Raw genomic sequence first — 23765 nt, forward strand, 5'->3', positions numbered from 1 at the left:
AATTACCAACTTCCAGGCGTATGCTATGGGGCACCAGACCAAGTACTCGACAGCCGCTCGCTATGACCCAGCTGCCCCCGCTTCGTCGTACAGCAACCCCTCCGTCCACGCACGCCTCACTCAGTACATAGAGACGGCAAAGGAGGTATATGGGCCAGAGTATGATCCCGCCACCCACGACATTGATGGAGAAGTCGTCATGAGGGCGGGAGGAGGAAAGGTTCGTGGCCGTTACATGATTGGCCACGGCAGCTTGGATTCTGGCGAGGTTCCTAGCCTATCCCAGATCCGAGCAAGGAGCACAGGCATGAGCGCGCCCATACGCCAACGACCAAACACTACGATGAACATTGTGGCGGACCTCCAGGTAATTTCTATTTTATTCGCCGTTCATTGATTTCAACATATATTTGCTTCACATTGTAACATTGCCGTCCATTGTGTAGGAGCGACTGGCAGAATCGGAGAGGCAAAGGGACGAAGAAAGGATAAGGAGGGAGGAAGAAGCGCAGGCTATGCAAGCCAGGATGAATGCAATGTACGAGTACTTGCAAAACCTTGCACCTGCTATTGGTCAACCTCCTCCGCCAGCTATGTTGTTCCAACCTCAAACTCCTCCTTTCAGCACTCCTGTGAGTTTGGCTTTTATTTATAATTTTTGTTAAGTTCATATATCCGTTGTCACAAATCACACGTGTATTTCTAACTTTTGTCTGACACAAGCAACATATTTATCTTGTGCAGAATCAGTCGGCGGCGTCAAACAATCCACCTCCTGGGCAACAAGGGGAACAAGGTGGACCGTCGAGGTAGGTGGATGATGGACTTTGTGATGGTTGTGATAATGGACTTGTGATGGACTTGTGAAGGATGTGATGTACTTGTGAATGATTTGTGATGGTTATGGACATTTGAAGGATGGATTGTTATGGATTTGTTCGGATTTGTGATATATATGTCGTATGTGAGCTCTAAATGTTATTTGTGATATAAATGTGATCTGTGATGGTCTGGGTATATATATATGTGATTTGTGTGTTTCTTTTGATGGGGAAGCAAATAAACAAACAAAAAAAAATTTTGACCAAATTCGCCGTGTGCTGCACACGGCATAGAGGTCCTTTGCCGTGTGTCCGCGGCAGGGCACACGGCAAAGAGGCCGACCAGAGGCACCTGGGAAGCGTCTTTGCCGTGTGCTGTGGTCGCGACACACGGCAAAAGAGGCCATATTCGCCGTACATTGCTCACGGCAAAGAAATCTACCGAAACTCTATTTAAAATTATTTTCTGATCTTTTTAATACACACTTTGCCGTGTGCTGGCTGAGTGGGCACACGGCAAAGTTTAATTTTCAGATTTTTTTTTAATGAAAGGTTTGCCGTGTGCTGAGGGGGCACACGGCAAAGACGTTTTCCTTTTTTAAAAAAATAATTACTTTGCCGTGTGCCCGGTGAGCTGGCACACGGCAAAGCTTGCCGTTACGCAGCCCGCGGCGTTAAGTCACTTTTGTGTGCCGAGTGTCGTGCCAAGCGCACGGCGTCATGTTTTGCCGTGTGCCCGACAGAAGGCACACGGCAAAGAAGCCGTTCGCCGACTGGCCCTGTACCGTGCGCGTTTTGCCGTGTGCAGCTCACGGCGTAAGTTTTGCCGTGTGCCTGAGGCACTTTGCCGTGTGCCCCAGGCACACGGCAAAGCACGCGAATCCGGTAGTGTGTAAGTTGTTGATTATCGTCGCGCAAGTTGGACCTTTTTTTGGCGAAGACGCAAAATGACTTCGCCATGGGAATTCCTGACGAACTTAAGATAGACTGAGTAAAAGCTACCGAAGAATCTTTGAAATTTTATATTATTATCCTACCTAGCTACTGCCGAGATTTGTTCCACAAAGTTTCTTTTCACACTTTTTCATCCGTAGAATGATTATTCCAAGATTTAACGTCATTATGCTTTTATAGTAGGCAACGTGTCCATCGACAGTGAGACACCTGTGGTGACTTCGTTAATCTCGAGATTTGCCGGTCCGACTCGGTTCTTCGGATCGGAGGTGCTCATAGAAATAGGGTGTGCATGTGTGTATTACTAGTATGAAGTTCTGTATAAGTGGTTCTAAACCTATTTCTATAGGCGTTTCTCAGACCCGCCAGCGCTAGGGGCCAGTGGAACATCTGCGCTGATGGTTAATTATTGAGAACCGCCTTGCCGGTCCAACTCGGTTCTTCGGAGGTGCTCATAGAGGTAGGATGTGCGTGCGTGTATATTCATAGGGGTGAGTGTGTGTTCGTGTTTGTAAGCGTTTGTGTCTGTAACTGGGTCTTACAAAATAAAGATTCTAATAGAGATATTGTTTCAAAATTTCAAAAGTTCTTGTTTGCATTCCAAATGTAATTAGTTGTACATACTGTACTAGAAATTTGGACAATTCATATAAGGCCTTGTTTAGTTCACCCTAAAAATCAAATACTTTTTAAGATTCTCCGTCACATCGAATCTTGCGGCACATGTATGGAGCATTAAATATAGATGAAAACAAAAACTAATTGCACAGTTTGCCTATAAATCGCGAAACGAATCTTTTAAGCCTAGTTACTTCATGATTGGACAATGTTTGTCAAATAAAAATGAAAGTGCTACAGTATCAAAATCCAAAAAGTTTTTGTGGATCTAAACAAGGCCTAAATATATCGCTCGAGTCAGATGTGAATGATTTTTTCAAGCGGATGGGTAATATCAAAGTGAAATCTCTAGCTATCTGTACTTATCTATTTTTGGGAGTGTATATTTCATTTATTGTTTCTTATGTAGTTTTTGTAGACAAAAAGGAAAAAGTTCTATCATCTTCCACCTCATCCAGAAGCATGCTGACCCAACCAGGTTGATCCGGCAAACCAACCAGCCTAATGTAAGGGAATGAGTCGGGTCGACATATTCTCTAGTTGAACCTATCTATAAAAGTAAGACTAATTGGTCACGGGTCTAAACATATTGATCGAATGGGTAACATGATGGATTGACCGAACCACCACATAATAACCTTTTTTATTTTGTCAGTCTTTCTCATTTCCGAATAAGCGTGGTTTGTCATATAACTTGTATCCACATATACGCTTAGAAGTAGATTATCATATTTTAAAAGCAAAACAGATAAAATTAATTAAAATTGTGGTTCATCACTTGCGAACTTAATATTTTTTAGTATCATTATAAAAATTGTGATATGAACAGTTTAATGTTTTTTAGTGTCATTATAAGTATAAAAAAAGAGGGCAGTAGGGCACTACACGCTTTTGGAGAAGCAGGCGCCTAACCAAAAGCTCAAAAGGTGAAAGCTAGCTAAGAACCAACCGCAGTGTCACTCTCACAAGCTCCAAAGGCACTGCTAGGTGCTAGCTACGCTCACGCGATCGGCGCGACGACGTATGCGAGCAAATAAAATACTGTCCGCTTGTCTCAAAAATCACAGTTAAAATATTATTCGCTGATTTATTATAGAAAAAATATTACTAATGGCGTAGTATGTGCCATCAGCCATGGCGGCACGCAAAACTCCGTGTGGACCGTGGCATGCAGCTGGCTACCTCGCCAATTTCGTTCGATCAGCGAGATGGCAGCGAGAACAGCTGCTGCAGAAAGGCTCGTGCACCAGGCCACCAGTGTCCACACACACACACAGCCCGGTCCCATGCACAAATGCGAGCTTACCGTGCATGTCATGCTTTTGTCTTTTGGTGTACAATGATATATATGCATGCATGGTACGCTTTCGCAGTGCACGGTAGCTATGAACACTTGCTATATATATGTCATCATGCATGATTAACCAGATTTTACAGGTTAGTAGTAATAGTAAATCATGCTGGAAAAACATCAAGGGCTTTTGTCGTGGAACTCCTCCTTGGCCTTGTTTAGATGCAAAATTTTCTTGAAGTTTGACACTGTAGCATTTTCGTTTGTATTTGACAAACATTGTTTAACTATGGACTAACTAGACTCAAAAGATTCGTCTTGTGATTTATAGATAAACTGTGTAATTAGTTATTCTTTTTATCTGTATTTAATGCTTCATGCATGCGTTCAAAGATTCGATGTGATGAAAAATCTTGTAAAGTTTTAGAATTTTAGGTGTATCTAAACAAGGCCTATATGCAAGTAATATTTGTAGTGTTATTTGAACTGTTTTTCACCTGCGTCACATATCTTTCTCCACGTGGTACCACACTGCAGGTTCGATGACGTGCCTGCCCTGCCTAGTAGAGCAAGTCTATTATATTATTTTGGCTTGCCTCTGGGTTTGTACTGGTAAACCAACGTATAAAGCCAAGATAGGTGGATTTTGCAAAAGCAGCCAAAGCCACCGTATAATAACGAGAGATAACGAGATAGTGGGAAACGCGCTTTTTTGTCGTCACGCTTTCGTTAGTTGAGTTCTCAACTTTTGTCCACCAAATAAAGCTCAAAAGAATTTCAAAGGTTTGGAATAGGCAGACAAAATTATAATGTTGAATACATTTGGAGCTGTAAATTATTGGTGTTTGAATATTTTAAATTCTAAACCAACAAGAAACCAAACATGTCTTGAGTTTCAATAAATGTAGCTTTTTCAATATCACATAATCGGCGGTACTAATCACTAGTCATGAACTGAGTGTAGATGTAATTAACTCGGTTAGTTGAGTTTTTTACGGTGGAACCTGTCTATTATTCAGAGAGTTTCTATTCCTAGATTCATTTCAGTGTTTTTCAACAGTGGTTTAAAGAAATCGGCAGCCAGATACTAGAATAATAGAAGGTAGCTATAGGCAGGCAGGCAACCAGGGACGCAGGTGAGAGGATCTGGAACTATGAGAGACAAAGGTTATGCTCGAATAATTGATTCTTGTGTCCCAGATTGTCGAGAGCAAAGGGCAGCGTTTGCTTAGCACCGGAAACGCACACTGCATGGGATTCTTGTCCTGCTTTCTTGGCAGCGTGTTAACCGTATCCTTGTCCAGAGACGATTAAGATAAGAATCACATGGCTGGCAGCAGTGACCCAAACTCCGCGTCGGTGCTTTCCTTGCTTCGCTTCGCTTGTGCCAGATCCAGGTGACGTGACGGAACAAACCAACATTCCAATGTTGCAGCTTCCGATCTGCTGCACGTTACCGAGTTACCTATATACTTACCTCAACGCGATCCAAGAACATGTTTGCTCTGAAAACACTGAAAACTATTGCAGATTTAAACAAGTTGGTGAACAATATTTCGCATGATCTACCCGGCTTCGCCATTACCACTCAAATTCTACAATAAATTAGCCCCCCGAATGGATCCGGATGATGATCGATCACCAAACTAACATAAAAACCAACAATAGGAATACGACCCAGATGTGCATATATCCTCTGGTGGTAAACAATAATGGATTCGCGCGGCCGGCGCGCGTTGGCGTCGCAATGGCAATCGATTCGACCATGCATGCATGCATGCATGCCACCACGGACAAGACGAGACGAGCCAGCTATAGCTTAGCTAACCGCGGCGCCGGCGATGGTAGGCGTCGGGGGTGGGCGTGGCGGCGGTAGGCTGCAGCCTGAGCTGCTCGTAGAACTTGCGGATGAAGTCGTCGGCCTCGGCGTCGACGCGCTCGTTGCAGCACCCGTCCTCGGGAACGGCGGGGAACGGCGAGTCGGTGACGCGCAGCGGGCGGACACCGGCGGGGCTGCGGCCCAGGATCCAGGCCACCATGGGCGACGGCGTCGCGGTGGCCACCATGGGCGACGGCGCGACCGCGGGGGTGCCGGTGCCGCCGCCGCCGCCGTCCACCTCGGCGCTGAGCATCTCGAACGCGCGCGCCACGGCCGCCGCGTCTAGGCCGCCGTACTGGTCGCCGCGCGCCCCACCACGGCCGCCGCGGCCCTTGAACGGGAAGAAGAGCCCCTGCGGGTACGACGGCGTGGTGGTGCAGCTGAACTCCACCTCCCGGGGGTGGCCGTAGAACGAGGCGAGCGTGGACGACGACGACGACGCGCCGACGTAGTTGGTGAGGTGGTGGCCGTGATGGCGGCGGTGGTGGCTCGACGACGGGTGGTGCGCGAGGTGGCCGCGCAGCGTCCGGCCGACGAGCTTGCCGCGGCCTAGGAGGAGGTGGACGTCCATCATGATGCGCTTCGGGGACAGGCCGCGCCGCAGCATGTGGCACACGGCCAGCACCACGTGCCACAGACGCCGCGCCAGACCGGGCTCCATGGGCCGCCGCGCCGGGGTCGTCGCCAGATCCATGGCTAGCTGCGGCAGAACTCTAGCAAATTAAAGCACTAGAAGCTTGCAAGGATCAACGATGATGTGCCTGCACACAATTGGCCTGGAGAGATCAATGCAATCTGGCAGGCAGAAGGAGATCACTGGGAGCTGCCAGCTGATGTTGTTCCTTTGTTAGAGATGCATGGAGCTGGGGTTGATTAGCTAAATGATCTTAGGCAGGGATGGAATGGAATGGAATGGGTAGGTTGGGGAGGAGAGGGGGTATTTAAGGGAGGGAAAGGAGGCAAGGGCCCCACAAAAAACACAACTTAATTTGGAAGGAAGGGTTAGTGTGCAATTACTTAGTAGTTTTATTTCATGCTTTGAATTTATTTAATTTATTTGTGGGGTTTCTTAATTATTAACCATACTGTTACTATTGACACTGCCTCCATTATTAGTTCCCATTCAAGTTCTCAAAGATGGAATAGTAGTATGTAATCTAATACAAAGACTACACAGAAGTTAACTTTGGTTTAGAGTGATCAGTTGTCTTTCTGTGTTGAATTGCTAGGAGTAGTGACACCGATTGCTGCAGAGTATGAAATGAACAGCTAAAGCTTGCTCCTTTAATTTGGTGTGGTGTGTGAAGTTGACACAAGAAATTTACATAAGGCCCTGTTTAGATTGCTGATGAAAATTTTTTGGGTGTCACATCGGATGTGTCGGAAGGATGCCGGGAGGGGTTTTTAGAAACTAATAAAAAAATAAATTACATAGCTCGTCAGAAAACTGCAAGACAAATCTATTAAGCATAATTAATTTGTCATTAGCACATGTGGGTTACTGTAGCACTTACGGCTAATCATGGAGTAACTAGGCTTAAAAGATTCGTCTCGCGATTTTCAACCAAACTGTGTAATTAGTTTATTTTTTATGTACTATTTAATATTCCATGTATGTGTCCAAAGATTCGATGGGATGGATGAAAAAATTTTAGGTGGCAAACTGGGCCTAAGTCGGTTGGTGGAACGGTTATTTTCCATAGCCTTATAAGTCAAGTCCAAAAGGATCACTTTGGAAAAAAAAACATGTAAATCACCGCAACAAAGTTGGTGGAAGTGCACGGGAAATGGCGGCTGCAATTTACAGGGAGCAAGGCAGACTAGGTCGAAAAGGAAAGACCAAATTTAATTTTATCTATATTTTTCAAGAATATTCGTATGGTCATCGAACTTTATCGTTGGTTGTTCGGGGTTCTGTGCTTTGCAAAGTTTTAAATTTTATTAAAATTTTTAGTAGGGTTCACACCCCACCTGTTTCTAAAAAAAAGAGACGAAGCTTCTTAGTCTAATTCACAAAAAACAAATCTTTGACGGTATAGTAAAATCACATTTTATTGACATTACCAGATATCGGCTATTTTTTTAACCTACTAGGTCACCATATATTGCTGGAAATAATATTACACAATATGGAAAATATACATACAATTAAATCAAGCGGACCGATACATAATAATTAATCATAATCAAGGCCTAATAAGAGCCTATGCCAAGGTGATCCACTTTCGTCCTACTTTATTTTTTTTGCTTATGAGTAATTAAATAATCTATGGTTACAACTTATTAATTTCCATAGACACTATATATATATATAAACCATGATCCCAATAAATAATTTCTATATATAATTATTTATTCAATCACATACATTCTCTTTATTTTATACTAATTACATTCATTCATGTCTTAGTTCTCGTGTAGATATGGTTTCTATGATTTTTTTGCTTTCTCTTTTTAATAATTACCTTGACACATCAACAAAATGCTTAGATGACAGTATAATTAATGTTCATAAAATTCATAATGATTTCTGTATTGGGAGTGTCCCGGATGCTTCACAATAGTCAAAGCTGTTTTCATGGTGCCATGAGATCAATGTAGATGGCACATTTGATAAGCATAATTTCTGTTAGCCATTCAACGGTGTTTTCTCTCACAACAAATCAAACAGTACTTTAGCCAAGCGAACAGGTTGAGCTGTCATCCTTGAGATACGTGTGGGGTGGCCGGCATGCAGAGGAAGTGGAGACGACGATACCTTCTCGTATAACTGCCAGCAAAGGCGGAGAGGTGCAAAAATATGTTGGCCAAAGATCAGCTGTGTGGTTTCTCGTTGGTGAAGCGTGGTGCGTGCGCTTCCTCGATTGGAGGTTTGTCCACACGAAGAGAACGTGGAATTGTGCTATACACAAGCTTGCATGACTGGCAGAGAAAGAACAAAGAAGTCAACACATTCGGGAGTATGGAGGTTCAATGCCCGTTTATATATGTGTCGAGAAAATGGTTGCTCAGGAGTCAGGACTGTCATACTATCAAGATCTGTTGGTCTAGTCGTCCCCTCCCCTGTAACGACGCTATAGCTACATGCATGATTTTTTAAGACAAATCATACATGCATTTGTTCCTACATCTTCTTAACAAGGCCAGGAAAATTAGGAAAGTTTCTAGGGATAGGAAAGTGAAGAAATGCTTGTACTACTTTAACATATACACAATTTCATAAACAAACTGGTCGCTTGTACATGATATAAAACCAATCTAAGATCGTCAAGCACTCCGTCATACCTTCTCCAATACCGAAATACAGTGCGCAACTGGTCAAAAAGACGTTATACAAGACGCCTATTTCGTGCTCTGATGCTCACTAAAAGCTAAGCTGATATATTCCTTAGTGAGCAAGTGAGGAATTTCTTTAATCTAGTTTCTTTTCCTGCTTGGTTGTTGCACTTGTGTTCTTGTTGGCTTTGGCTAAAGGTGGTCATCGATTCAGCTCGGAGCTCAAGACTCAAGGAACATGGCTTTTCAACAGGCAATGCTGATCGAGGTCACTTTTGGTTCAGGGAATAATATGGCTGTGTAGATGGTCTTGCTAGCTAACAGGATCCAAAGTCCAAACAAACTTGAAGTAGACGCCTTACCCCCCACACTTCTCTTTCATTTTTTTTCTTCAAAACTTAAAACAACATCATAATTACGGAAAATCAAATGTTTCTCTAAAACTAGTTGCACGCGATATTTTAGAGAAAACATCCTAACAGACTTTTAATATTTTCTGTATTTTTCCGCTGTCCTATGACCCGATCGTGCTTAATTCCTAGTCATGTCATTCTGAACTAATTTTGCTGGAGTAAGTCAGATTCTTGACTCTTGAGGGCATAGTCTCCAATGTCGTAGGATAATGATGGTAATTTTAGTATAAAATCACCCCCAATGCAGAACCATTTGGAACGGAAGAATTCCATATTATAAACATTTCAATTCCTATGAATATCATGAAAAATTCCTACAAATAAACCAAGCTCAATACGTGTTTCATATTTTAGTTTGTATGGTAAATTGCTTCCCTCACTTTTTACTAGCCAAACTTCATAAATATAATATATATGTCAAGGTTTTCAACAAAAGAATCACTAGTACAGGAATTTTAATGAAGACAGTTGTTTTTGGTTAATGGAGGCAGGCCAATCCAACCACCTCTAATGAAAGGCCTCAGATAATCAATGGATAACCGAGGCGGTTACACTACCCGTCTCCATTAATATGATTAATGGAGGCGGGCACGTAATAACACCCGCCTCGGTTAATCGACCAGAAAAACAAAAAAAAGAAAAAAGCCCATCGAGCCCATCCAGGCACTGCTGGCTGGATCTGCACTGCTGGTGCGCTCGCACGTCGGATCTACACCGCAGTTGTGCCCGCTAGCCAGATCCAGATGCTGCTCGCCGGATCCGGCCATCCGTTTGCCGGATCAAGCCGCCCCATCGACCCAATCTGCTATCATCGTGCCATGGGGAGACCAGGAGAGGGAGCAGGACACTGTTGGAGATGTTGCTTGTCAGTCGTCGTCGCCATGCATCTAGGATAGAGAAGGTGAGGCGTGAAGGGCGGCCCTAGATATGAGAGAGAGAGAGAGAGAGAGAGAGAGAGAGAGAGGATGAAGGTATACCGTTGGTGCCTTCTCAGAGTTGAAGGAGGGTGAATCGCCTACGCTGCTAGATTTAAGAGGGAGGGAGCGAGAGCCACCAGAGGGAGGGACGGCCGCCAGCGGGAGGGGGAGGCCTTCCTCCCATAGCAGAAGAGAGAAGGAGCGGGGCCACCTTTTTTCTGAGGAGGGAGAGAATAAGGGAGGGAGAGTAAGCGAAGGAACTTCTTGTATTTATATCAACAATGGTTTATGGAGGCGGGCCTTATAGTGTGCCCGTCTTAAAAAATCTATTTATGGAGACAGGCACCTTAAGACGACCGCCTCCGTTAATATGGATTAATGGAGGCGCATTCTCTTTCTTTCCTCAATCGTTCCGATCATTTCTCTCATTCCCTTTTGTTTGTTTGGGGCCCCGGGTTGGTTCGTTTCCTCCTCCTATCTACACAATTCTCTGTCTTCGTTCGTGATCATCTTAGACGAAAGGATAGGTGTCTTATAGTGTGCCCGTCTCCAAAAATCTATTTACGGAGGCAGACATCTTAAGACAACCACCTCTGTTAATATAGATTAATAGAGGTGAGCCTTATAATATGTCCGTCTCCAAAAATCGATTTATGGACGTTAATATGGATTAGTGGAGGCGGGTCTTATAGTATGTCTGCCTCTATTAACTTTAACCGAGGGAGGCTATTTAGGGGTCGGTTGTGCCTCGCCTGGCTAAGAACAATGGAGGCGGGAAGTATGCCCGCCTCCAATCAAAAAATCTGAACGCCACGCAAAACAGATCTTGTACTAGTGAATCCATATAGAAAAAAGTAATGAAATATTAGTTTCAGTTAGTGCTTAAGAAGGTGCCTTTTAGTGCGAGCGAGGTCCAGTCTAGAATAACATCAGGATATTATACCATTAGGGAAATGTAATATGTACAAGGGAAAAAGGCCATATTACTCCTAGTCTAACCAAATACAAAATGATTAGTCGAGGTTAAGGTCATCTTGTAGCTTATGGGATATGATGGTGATCATGATAGTCATCACGACGTTATTGTAGCCCAATATTCAATTAAATATAGCTACTTTGCATTGATTATAATTCCAGTAGTACATGTTGCACCAAGAACTGAAAAAATGTAACTTGAACAAGATAAAAAAATCAGAAGTAGAAAACAATTACACAAAACATTATTAATTCTTTCGCAAAAAAAACAAACGTTACTAATTGACTCAGAGACTGTTTACATTGCAGCTGCTATATACATATATATGCTATACACAACTTGCTGTACCAGAAATCAAGAAGAACAAAATCTGTTACATCTGATTTCATCTTGATTTATATTAATTTATATGATCCATCTTACGGATTTGAAAGACATAAGATTATATTATTGGGAGTTGGAGACTAAATGGCCAGATCAGATGTGGGGCATGTAGTAGGGTCTGGAGCGCAAGTGGGCTGGTGCTCTCCAAACATGGTGTCCCCTCTGATGGTGGTAGAAGTTAGAAAAAAGACAACACACAAACAAAAGGCAAACCACAAACTCCACGTTTATGAACTTTTTCCAAACCAGGCCCCTTTGCTTTGCTACCCTTCTGGCCAGCCCCTGTAGGTAGATTGCACAATGTTTGGTTATGTTTTCATTTACTAATTACTAGTATATAGTTAGTGTGAAATAGAGGTGTTCAACTACGTCCTGTGTGGTCTAGTCAAAATCCTCCACCAAGCATTGGCTTACATGGGATGGATGTTTCAATTGTTCCTAAGTGTGTAAAAATAGCGAGTTCTGCCCTGTAGTAAACGTGTTTGGTATCTTGACATTGATATGTACATTGGTGCTTTTTTTCCATTGGGTAATTTAGAATGAAGTTAAATGCATGCACGCCCTTAAACTTGTAATAGTGTGTTATTTAGATCAATAAACTTTGAAAATATATTTTTGGGTCCGTAAACTTTGTTAAGTGATGTACTGCAGTTCCATACTAACCACACGGGCGTTTCTTGCTGATGTGACATGGCAACATGCTATGCTTTTTTATCTTTAACCCCTCTCCTTCCCTCTTCTCCCACGAATGAATTCTTGTCTCCCTTTTCTCTCATGCCAACTCCAGCCCGTCCAACGACATGGTTGTCCATAAGTTGTATCATGGTGAAAGAAGAGAGAAGCAAAGAGAATAAATGATCTATTCATGAGAGAGAATAAATGACCTATTTGTGAGAGAATAGGAAAGAGGAATGTTTAAATGTAGAAATATATGCCACGTTGGTATGATACCACACCAGCAAAAAAATGCTCACGTGACTGCTATGAACCTGTGGTGCACCACTTATTAACAAGTTTAGGCACCCAAAATACATTTTTAAAGCTCATGGACTATCACAATTATGAAGCGGGTGTTCAAGGTGAACACTTGATTCAGCTAATGGAAAACCAGAGGTGTCATGTAGTGTTGTGTTGAGTGTGTTGTGCATGTGTTGGGTCTTATTACGAGGTGGTCAACATGTAATGGAGAAGGTCAAGTGAGGAGAGTGTCCATGCGCAAAGGACTGAGAGTGGTAAAGAGAAGACATGAAGGCTTGAATCTAATTAAGGACCAAGAGGCCGACAACATACCATATGGGTTGCTCGCCTTGGGCACATGGAAGAGCTAGCAAACATGGGTCACGAATACTTTTGGTCAACTAGAGTGAGGATGGAATTGGACCAAGTGAAGGCAAGATGTTGTGAGCACTTGGGGGACCGCTATGCCAAGGATATGGTGGTTGGACACACATCAGCATTGGTGAATCATGCCTAGCAAGCCATGCACAAAGGTTTGCTGTTTTGGTCCTCATAACTAGGGATGGATGATTTGTTGGCTTCGATATCGAAACCATTGGAAGCGGGTTTGCTCAATTAGAGCCTCAAAACCTGTAACACCCTAAATTTTGCTTTTTTAAAAATAGAGCTAAAATAATTTATTTTATATTTCTGTGTTCATGAAAATATAGTAAAATAAATTTTTTTTCTTAAATTAAAATTCATCATAGGGCTTAGCAACATTGTTGTGCATACATGCTGGTACATATGTTTTATGTGATGTTCGTTTGTTGTTCCTTTGTGTGTCGAGACTAAGCAAAGTTTTTAAAATTTCGTTTAGTAGAACGATCTTCCTTGCCAAGTACATCTTTATCTTTATCTACAACCAAATTCCTGGTTTCTAACCTCAAATTTTTATTAGGAGCTTCCTAAAATCTTTTCTTTGTCACTCAAAGCACTTCTTTTAGTTCCTCGTCCATCAAGCAATCTATACAATTTTTTCGGGAATTTTTCCATCTTCTGTTGTCACTTTTCTGTGAGCATGATCTAATTTTTAGATGCTCCAAACAATCTTCTCATGAGCTCCAAAAGCTTTATTCGGGTTCTCCATGTTCTATAATATCTCTGAGAATTTTTTCTGAATTTTCGAAGCTTTCGGAGTATTTTTCATAGCTTAAATCATAATTCTAGACTTTTCTAGGATTATTTTATTCACCAACTTAATTAATTTTGAAAATAATAAAATCTTTCATTTTATCTCACGCTCAAGCCCATGATCTCAATGGTCAATGTCTTTATTTACTAGTGGACTTTAATAATTAATTAGGCCTATTAGTAAAGATGAAGGTTACAAATCAATTAGTACCATATCGCTAGTTGACGTGAAGGTGGGGAGTTTTTCTCTCTATATATATGTACCAACCCTCTAGGCAAAGCACACCAAAGACTACCATATGGAAAGCATCTAATTTGAGAATTCCTAAGGTAGTAAAATAAAATTTTATTTTCTTCTCTACAACGTGATCGCCATCGTCTCGCCTATACACGACATCTACGAGAGGTCGGCTGCTCCGGCGTTGCTGTAGCTCCAAGAAAGCGTCGCTGCCGGTGAACCTGCTCTCTATCCACCAACGTAAGCCCCAATCACTTTGGCTTTCAGTTTAGAAAACGCAAACAGCTCGGTTTTAGTTTAAAATACATTTTCACTATTTACAGAATTGCCACTGACTTTCTTTTGGCCATAAAATATTCATCTTAACTCCGTTTTGACCCATTCAAATTGCGTTGGATTCGTATTAATGAGCTCTACATGTTAGTAACACTGTTTTCTTAGTTTCGAACCTTTTAATTTCATGATCCTATTTAATTAATTACTTTTCTATACGAAATCTTAGAAAATTCATATCTTCTCCGTTTTAACTCTGATTTTCATGATCTTTACGTCTATAAAATCGTAACGATGCGTAGAATCGTTTTATAAACTTTTCATACTATTTTTATATGATTGGTGTACTGTTCTAATTGTAACCTTGTTTGCTTCGTGTATGTTTTCTTCGATTGTTTGTGTGATCGATGATCGAGATTAGACGATGAGCAATTCTTGGTGAACCAAAGTGCTTCAGTGATTAAGATCAGAGCCTTGGACAACTAGTAAGATCAGCAGAATCAGCAAGAGCATTTGGATCAAGGCAAGTATAGCATTTGGGTTTTATTTCTGTGACCATGATCCTGTGAGTGGATTAATGTTAAGTAATAAATAATAAAAATGACTTTTTAGCAACATGATGATTTATCTGTACGTGATGATCCGGGATAACAGTGCAACCATGAGGGCTATAATGGCTCTGGCTTTAGCTCAGTACGAGGATCTTTTTCTAGCTTGTTAGCGGTTACCTTAAATGGCGTAAGAATGGCTAGACACGTTGGGTATAGTGTGGCCTCTGTCCGTGTATATAGGCTGCGGGTTATGTGCCATGGAAGGGGGGCTCTATATCTGCCTGCCGAGTGAATCTAATGGCCCTAACTTGTTAGACAAAACCTTTGAAAGGCTTCATAGTGATCCCTGCCGACCTTCCTTGGAAGTGGGTTAAGAGGGTGATCACCTCGGGCGAAAGGGTAAATCATGACTCATGGGTAAAGATGTACAACCTCTGCAGAGTGTAAAACTGGTATACTAGCCGAGCTCACGGTCAGGAGCGGCCTTGGGGACATCTACATTAAGGGTGATGAATCTTGTGTGTTAAATATGCTCATTGTTTATTGTTTAATACTCCACATTATTTATGTCACATTGATCATGAGATTGTGGGAGCTATACAATCTAGTTGCTATACTTGTGGAGTTCGACATGGACTCACTCTTGCTATTTCCCCCAAACCTCAGGAGAAGTTTAGTTTTGTGATCAACCAGTCAGTTGGATCCTGTAGAGAGAAGTTAATACCCGAAGTTTGGAGTTGTCTATCCGCTGTTTGCTATCAAAGGTTATATCTTTTATACTATGTACGTTATATTTATGCATTGTCTTTTGATATTACCCCTTATTTGTAGCTATATGTGAGATTTGACCTCTAAAACTCACATATGGTGATTTGTCCTTAAAATCGGGTATTACAAAACCCAAGGTTGATCAACGAACACATGTTGGCATCTCGAAGCCCTCGTTGAGGTGAAGAAAATTCTAGATGGTATCGAGTACGTTTTTGATCGATGAAGGAAAACTTGGATGATTTTACCCATGAGGTATTTGGTTTAAGTGCTTCATGTAAAGGAAACTTAGGAAATAACAAAATGCCTATATATAGGAGATTACTGGTTTGGAAGCCAAGCCTTAAGGGATTAGGCTCTCATTTGTGTGGTTGAGAGCTTTCCTTAGATCTTGAGAGAGGAAGAAATGAGATGCTCTTTTGATTTGAGCTTTTTATCATCTAAGCTTTGATATGTGCTAAGAGTTCCTTGTAATTTCATATAATGAAGTAATCTAAAGATCAATTCTGTGATCCACTTGTTCCCCTCTCCGAATATTAAATTTCTCTTTTTCTGTGATTCTAGGAGATACTTATTGGGGATTTTTTTATTGTTCTTTGATTTGTGCTGCTGTTTCTTTGAAATATCTTGAGTGGTTTTGGTGCTAGGACAGGTAAGAAGTGATCTTCATCATAAATTGATTGAATCTTCTCATGGCACTTTTTAATCGCAGTTTGTTCCTACATTTTTTCATGTTCTAGAGAGTTTTACAAAATTCGGTGCTTAAATTCTAAATATTTTTTAGAGTTTTCTTTTGGGATGATGAGTTGCACATGTTGTGTGAACTCTGAAGGCTATGATTAAAATTTAAAATCTCATCTCAATCGGACTCTATTTGATCAAGTTTGGATTGATCTCAAAGAGACGCTTGAGTTTTTTTTTTTTGGTGTGTGAACTTCACCATGAGCCAACACCTTTGTCCAGCATTTGTCTTTTTCGCCAGTGTGGACTGTCTATCTATTTTTCCATAGACCGGACAGTCTGGCCGTTTACATTTCCCATGACGCAAACGGTCCGGTGCCTCTATTTTGAGCCTCACTCCAGCATAGTATCGAGTAGCCACATGTTCGGTGGATGCTTTTCTTGACCATGCGGACTGTCCGGTGCTTCAATTTTCTTACTTCAGCACGGCACTAGAGCTTAATTGTCTAATGCGTGTTCTTTTCATATGGGAGCGAACTGCCCGGTGCTTTGTGTTTTGCTAGGCTTCAGTGTGGTGCTTTGTTTTTTGCTCAGCTTCGGTGCTTCAGAGTCCGGTTGCTACCTTTCCTCGTGTATCTCAGGTCTACTCTTTTTGCGTTGCTTCGGCTATGTTCTGAGCCGTTTCTAATCGTTCCTAGGGCTAATATGTCAGACGGTGGCATATGTGATGTTGTTGGTGATTAGAAGAGAGTTGTTTTGGAATAAATAAAACTGCTGATCTGCCAAGCTCTTTCTTGGTAAGATGAATTTTGATTGACTCCCATTCAACTAGAGATGAAAACGGATCGGAGCGGAGCGGATAATAGCTTCGCCATATCTTAATTCTTTTTTCTTGATCGGATTCGAAGCGGATCGGATATCATGCAGATTCAGATACGAATACGGATTTTTTAGATGTCGGAAATGGTACGGATTCGGACCGGTATCGGAGCGGAAGCGGACTTTTTAAAGTCGGATAATATGTGCTTATGCCTTATTTTTTATGATGAGAAAAAATTCATTAACCAAAGTCATAAAGTGGTTGTGCAACAAAAAATGATCACCATCAATCTACCACTTCGATTTAAGATCTCAAAATTTTAATACATGTTAGCGGTTTGAATTTAAGAGTATAAAAAAGTGTGTAAAATAAGTAAATATTCTTAATTAGGCAAAACTTTGTCTTCACTCTTTGCCTTGTACTAGTCCTTCACTTTGGTAGAATTCATTCATCAGATAAGCAACTTTATTGTGGGCTACAATATAATCATGTTTGTGTCATGGGCTGACTTTATATTCTTTTCACTTGGACTCCTTAAAATATTTGGATTATCCTATTATAAGTGTCGGATAATCCGCATTCAATTATCGAATAATCCATATCCGTCGGATTTCACCAATCCCATATCCTACACAGCATCCGCCTATAATCGAATTTGGATTATCCATATCCGCACGAATATTAAAAATATTTATCCATATCCTTAAAATTCGGATTCGGATCGGATCGGAGCGGAGAATTATCCATACCACTTTCAACCCTACATTCAACCACCTCTATTCGCTGTTTCAGTCCTTCAATAACACATGCATATTAGACCTACCTATAATAAGCTTCTGTGAATATTCCTGTTATGTAGTTTAACATGCTTGATAGCTTTATGATCAAATTGAACATTATTCTTCCTCCGAGCTTATACATAATAATGCAGCAAGATAGCACTGACAGTACGCACTGTCTAGCTGTTGGATTGAGCTTATCCACATGTTGCACTTTGCTAATAATTTGACACTAAAATAACTAGGCGCCCTTTGCTCTTTATGCAAGTATATTCTGGTGCACTCTGCTTTCTGTCCTGCTTTTCTCTATTTGAGATTAAATTAGCCCCAGTAAAGCCTTGCTCTCCTGGAGGTGGGTTTGGTTGCGCTTGCCTTTTCATCATATGCAAGTTTTGTTGCCATTAGCAAAACATAAATATGTTATCTGGACCAGGAATGCATGTCATATAGTGGGCACAAAAGCCACAAAATTAAAGGTAATCAGTAAGGCCACGCAAGATCGAAATCCTCAGGTAATGGGACACTACTACTGTCACTTGCGCTCTCTCTCTCTCTCTCTCTCTCTCTCTCTAGCCAAGTGCTTCCACACATTCATATTGGCTCAGATCATCTCCACTAGTGAAAGGATGAAGAGAAAAGGCTGCCATCTTTAATTCACATATAGATCATGCCCTTTTTGCTTCTTTACACAGTTTCTTCTTTCTTGGCAAAAAGATAGTGCGCACTTATTACAGATACGTGAATATACGAACCCTCAAGTACTTGTTCAGTCAGTAGTAGTGCTTTATTGTGTTTTGGACCCAAAAAAAATAACAAGTGTCCTTGTTAATTATTTTGGTAGTTTTAGTTTGAGCCAGGTGTGCATGCATTCTCAGTTTCTTTCATTTTAACCGGCTTCATACTTCTTCATGGAAGAAGAATCAGTCCACGGTTATTACAAAAGCAACAAACACTACGTGAAAAACTTACTAAGAGCGCCCCCCACACTGTAGGGGCGGCTAACATTTGAACCGCCCTTACAGTGGGTGGGCAGCCAACCAGAGAGTGAGCTGCCCTTGCAGTGTTCTCTGTAGGGGCGGTTGGTGTTACCAGCCGCCCTTACAGTGGGGGAGGCACTGTAGGGGCGGCTGGTAACACCAGCCACCCCTACAGTGGTCTGTAGCATAAGTAGCCAGCCCACTCTTCTTCCTCCCCGAGCCACTCACTTCCACTTGCAAAAAAGGTTTGGGAGGCCTCGTGCACCTCCCTAAAATCACTCTAGGAAGGGGGGAGGTTTTGAACTTAAATCCTTTGGTGGGGAGCTTGTTTAAGGTAAGAAAATACTATTCCCACACTCTAATCCATGTTTTATTGGTTGGTTAGTGAGCAATTTACATTTTGGTTTTCTCTCTCTTCCATGGAGCTTGAGCTTTGTGTTGACCAAATTAGAGCTTATCTACGATGCTATTAGTGTAGAATAGGTAGAGACACCACCTTGCACCATCAATTAGGTGATATAGCTTGATTTTATTGGAGATTAATTGTAGTTTCATGTATGGAGAGAAAAGGCATTCTAGATCTAGGGTTTCCTTTTTTTGTTTTTGTTTCATGAATTTGGAATGTGGTTGGCATGAATAGTTATTGGTAAACTAATAGTTGTTGTTAATATTAATTGTTTCTAATAATGGTAGATAATAATTGGTAATATTAATTATGTCTAATAACCGTTTCTAACACAATTGTTACTAATAATGATAGCTAATAATTGTTGCTAATAATGGTAGATAATAATTGTTACTTATTAATTGTTGCTAATAATGGTAGATAATAATTGATAATATTAATTATGTCTAATAATCGTTTCTAACACAATTATTACTAATAATGATAGCTAATAATTGTTGCTAATAATGGTAGATAATAATTGTTACTTATTAATTGTTGCTAATAATGGTAGATAATAATTGGTACTATTAATTATGTCTAATAATCATTTCTAACACAATTATTGCTAATAATGATAGCTACTAATTGTTGCTAATAATGGTAGATAATAATTGTTACTTATTAATTGTTGCTAATAATTATTCTCAACTAATTAATTTTTTTTATTTATGTAAAGATGGAGAATAGGGCTACTTGGATGTATGGTTTGCCAAGGTACTCACAAGCCTATGCTGATGAGGTGGACAAATTTATTACAATCGCGGTGAATCATGCAAAGACGTTGTCAGCAGGAAATAATTGTTCAGTTATTTGTCCCTATAAAGATTGCAAGAACCACTTAGCAACTTATGATGTGGAAATCATCATATCACATCTGATTAGGCGAGGATTTGTCCCGAACTACACAGTATGGCTTCATCATGGTGAAGTAATGTTTCTTGATGGCAACGATGATGACCAAGAAGATGATGCTGAAGAAGGCCAATTGTTGTCCCAATACGCAGACATGTTTGAAGCACAAATGCAACATGATTCAGCAAATGAACAAGCACGTGGTGATGATGCCGGTGGTGTCGACAATAATGATGGGGATGTTGGCGGTGTTGACAATAATGATGTTGGAGCAAGTGAGGGGGATGCAGAAAACTTTGACAACTTAGAGGAAATGCTTCGGGCCATTGGACCAGAAATACTACAACAGAAGAAGGGTCTAGAAAATCTAGAGCGGGTGAAAATAGCGTCAAAGGAGACTGTGTATGGTGTTGAGAAGGGCTGTCCAACACATTGGACACTGCTCCGTTTTGTGCTTGAGCTACTCATCCTGAAGGCTAAGTACGGCTGGTCAAACTGCAGTTTTGATGATCTGTTGCATCTTCTATCATCTGTGCTGCCACTGCCGAACTTAGTTCCCTCCAACACATACCATGCTAAGAAGGTCATAAGTCCATTGACAATGGGTGTTGAAAAGATCCATGCATGCCCCAACCATTGTATCCTTTTTTGTGGTGAAACGTTCGAAGGTCTGGATAAATGTCCTCGTTGTGGGGCAAGTTGGTACAAGGACAATGACCTTTACAGTGGCGGAGAAGCCTCCACCGGGAACAAGAGGAGTAAGAAGGGTTCCAAAAAGGTGGTACAAGAATCTCAACCTCCAGAGGACACCCCATTAGGCAACGACACAAAGAAGAGAAAAATTCCTGCCTTGGTAATGTGGTATCTGCCAGTGACCGACTGCTTGAGGCGTATTTTCCTGAACCCTAAGGAAGCCGCGCTCATGACATGGTAGGATGATGAGCGCAAGGTCGATGACGATGTGATTGCACACCCGGCCGATGGCAGTCAGTGGCAGGACTTCGATAATAACAACCCATTGTTCAGTTTGGACCCAAGGAATGTACGATTTGCCTTGAGCACCGATGGAATGAATCCCTTCAATGAGAGGACGAGCAACCATAGCACTTGGCCAGTGATCTTGACCATGTACAACATCCCAACGTGGTTGTGTTAGAAGAGAAAGTATCTTTTCCTCACTGTTCTTGTTTCTGGCCCTCAGCAACCAGGCTTTGATATGGACGTGTTCCTCGAGCCTGTGATGGAAGAATTCGAGAAACTATGGAGGACAGGGGAGCTGATGTATGATGCTTTCCAAAAGGAGACCTTCACATTAAGAGCAATAATATTTGTGACTATCAACGACCACCCTGCATTGTTTGCCTTGTCTGGACAAATCAAAGGCAAGACAGGATGCTTAGTCTGTTTGGATGATACTAAATGGGTGTACCTAGATGGATCTAAGAAGACTGTTTACATCAGGAATCGTCGCTTTTTAAAGCAAGGTCACAAGTACCGCAGCAAAGTGTACTTAAAGTATTTTGGCAACATCCTAGAGGATGAAGATCGACCTCCGGAGAGACGTCATGATGGACAATATGTGTTCCAAATGGTGAAAAATATAAGCGTCATCTATGGAAAGAAGAAAATGGATGGAACACCTAGAGATAGAAGCACACCTCCTATTGAAGGCATGCCTTTTAAGAAAAAGTCAATCTTCTTTCAGTATCTTGAATATTGGCCACAATTGGAGGTCCCCCATGCCATTGATGCTATGCATGTGCAGAAGAATGTCTTTGAGAGTCTCATCGCTACCTTGATGGACACACCGAAGTCAAAGGATAGTCTCAAAGCAAGGAGAGACATGGAGCAGCTACATGTGATGCCAGAGCTTCACCCGGTACTTGAGACAAAAACTGGAAAATACACCCTACCCACGGCTAGCTACAACCTGGACCTAGAAGAGAGGAGAGGTTTATGCACTTCTGTGAAGGGGATCAAAGTCCCGACTGGGTTTTCGGCAAACCCGAAGAAGCTAGTGTTGATGAAGGACCTATCATTTCCACACTGCAAGGCTCACGATTGTCATATGATGCTGACAGTGTTCCTACCAATCGCAATAAGGGTTATCAAGCAGAGTTTTTGAAGATGGCTATCACCCGCATGTGCTACTTCTGGTCGAAGATCTCACAGAAGAAGATTAGCAAGACAGAGCTGAGTGACCTAAATGATTTTGTCGTAGAGACCCAAAACCAACTAGAGATGTGTTTACCTCCCGCTTTCTTCGACCCTATGGTACATCTCATGATTCACATGGTTCATCAGATACAGGCGTTGGGCCCTTGCTACTTGCATGAAATGTGGTCGTATGAGCGGTTCATGTCGGTTCTAAGTCGATATGTGCATAATCGTGCATACCCAGAGGGCTCTATGATAGAGGGCTACAGTAGTGAAGAAGTCATCGAGTGCTGTCAAGAGTACCTAAAAGTACAGAGAGGGATTGATATTCCCGATTCTCACTATAAGGGTAGGCTGGCCGGGAAGGGCACAAATGGTAGAAAAATCATCATCGACAATGAATACGCTGAAGTGAGTCGGGCGCACTACGCTGTCTTGGTGAGCACAAAACTGATGGAACCATATATTGATGAACACATGGAGATCATCCAATCAGAGAGAAATGGTCGTACAGGTGATTGGGTCATGAAACAACACAAGCAACGCCTAACTTCATGGTTGAAGGACCAAAACATACAGCCTGGAGAAACCATAGATTCTATTACCATCAGTAAGTTGGCAGCAGGGCCATCAAGACAGGTGACATCTTGGAGTTCTTATGAGATCAATGGGTACACATACTATACCCACGCAAAGGATAGTAAATGTGTGAACCAAAACAGTGGTGTTCGAGCAGTGGCTATCGGCGCAGGGGGACAAAAGATCGACTACTTTGGCATAATTGAAGATATATGGGAACTTGACTATGGAACTGAGGCACTAAATGTGGCCCTATTTCGATGTCGCTGGATCAAGCAACATGAATTCAATGAAATCGGATTGAGGGTCGTGGACCTTCACAACATAGGCTACCAGGATGATCCATGGGTCCTTGCTTCACATGTTACACAGGTTTTCTATATGACCGACCCGCTCAGCATTGTCCCCCCAAAGAAGAAACCTAAGCATGTGGTTATCCCTGGAAAACAACACATTATCGGAGTTGATGGCGTTGATGATGTTGAAGCCTACAATAAGTGCGATCAGATGCCGCTATTCACAGACTTTATTAACAAGATCAGTGTTGTGGAAAAAACCTACCCAAAGATGTATTGACATGGGAACGAAAAGGTGTGAAGTGGAAAACTGTTACGGCGGCGGATACTAATAAATAGTAATTTGTATGTGTGTGAGACATTATTTATGTATCCATGTGAGACTACATTTATGTATGTGTGTGAGACTACATTTATGTATGTGTGTGAGACTACATTTCTTAACGCTTTGTCAAATGCAAAAATGTCCTATATATCAAATGTAGATCTTGATGAGTGGAACAAAGTTGCTATTCATGACTTTCGGAGTTGGGGCCGTCTATGGTCCCGAAAACGTGCGTGTAGGGGTGAAAATTGGAAATTTCAAAATTTGAGTGGTCCAAACCATCTCAGATGAAAATTTGACCAATACACAAAATGTTTATCTTGATAAGGGGAACAAACTTTGTTTTCATGACTTTTGCATCT

At 41.6% G+C, this 23765-nt stretch overlaps 1 protein-coding gene and 1 long non-coding RNA gene across 2 annotated transcripts; one reads left to right on the top strand and one right to left on the bottom strand.

Annotated features, from left to right (window-relative positions):
* Positions 459-1006, top strand: LOC110430041. Its single transcript, XR_002447235.1, has 2 exons — positions 459-632; positions 745-1006. It is a non-coding gene; the product is annotated as an uncharacterized LOC110430041 (long non-coding RNA).
* On the bottom strand, positions 4573-6466 carry LOC8065921. The gene has a single exon (XM_002440726.2). It carries the CDS (start codon positions 6255-6257, stop codon positions 5508-5510), a length of 750 nt encoding a protein of 249 aa, XP_002440771.1. The 5' UTR covers positions 6258-6466; the 3' UTR covers positions 4573-5507.

Source organism: Sorghum bicolor, chromosome 9 (genome assembly GCF_000003195.3).
Source record: "Sorghum bicolor cultivar BTx623 chromosome 9, Sorghum_bicolor_NCBIv3, whole genome shotgun sequence".
Taxonomy (NCBI): domain Eukaryota; kingdom Viridiplantae; phylum Streptophyta; class Magnoliopsida; order Poales; family Poaceae; genus Sorghum; species Sorghum bicolor.

Bases quoted from the DNA above. Each gene is read 5' to 3' on its own strand.
- LOC8065921 (XM_002440726.2), bottom strand. From the start codon at position 6,257: ATGGATCTGGCGACGACCCCGGCGCGGCGGCCCATGGAGCCCGGTCTG.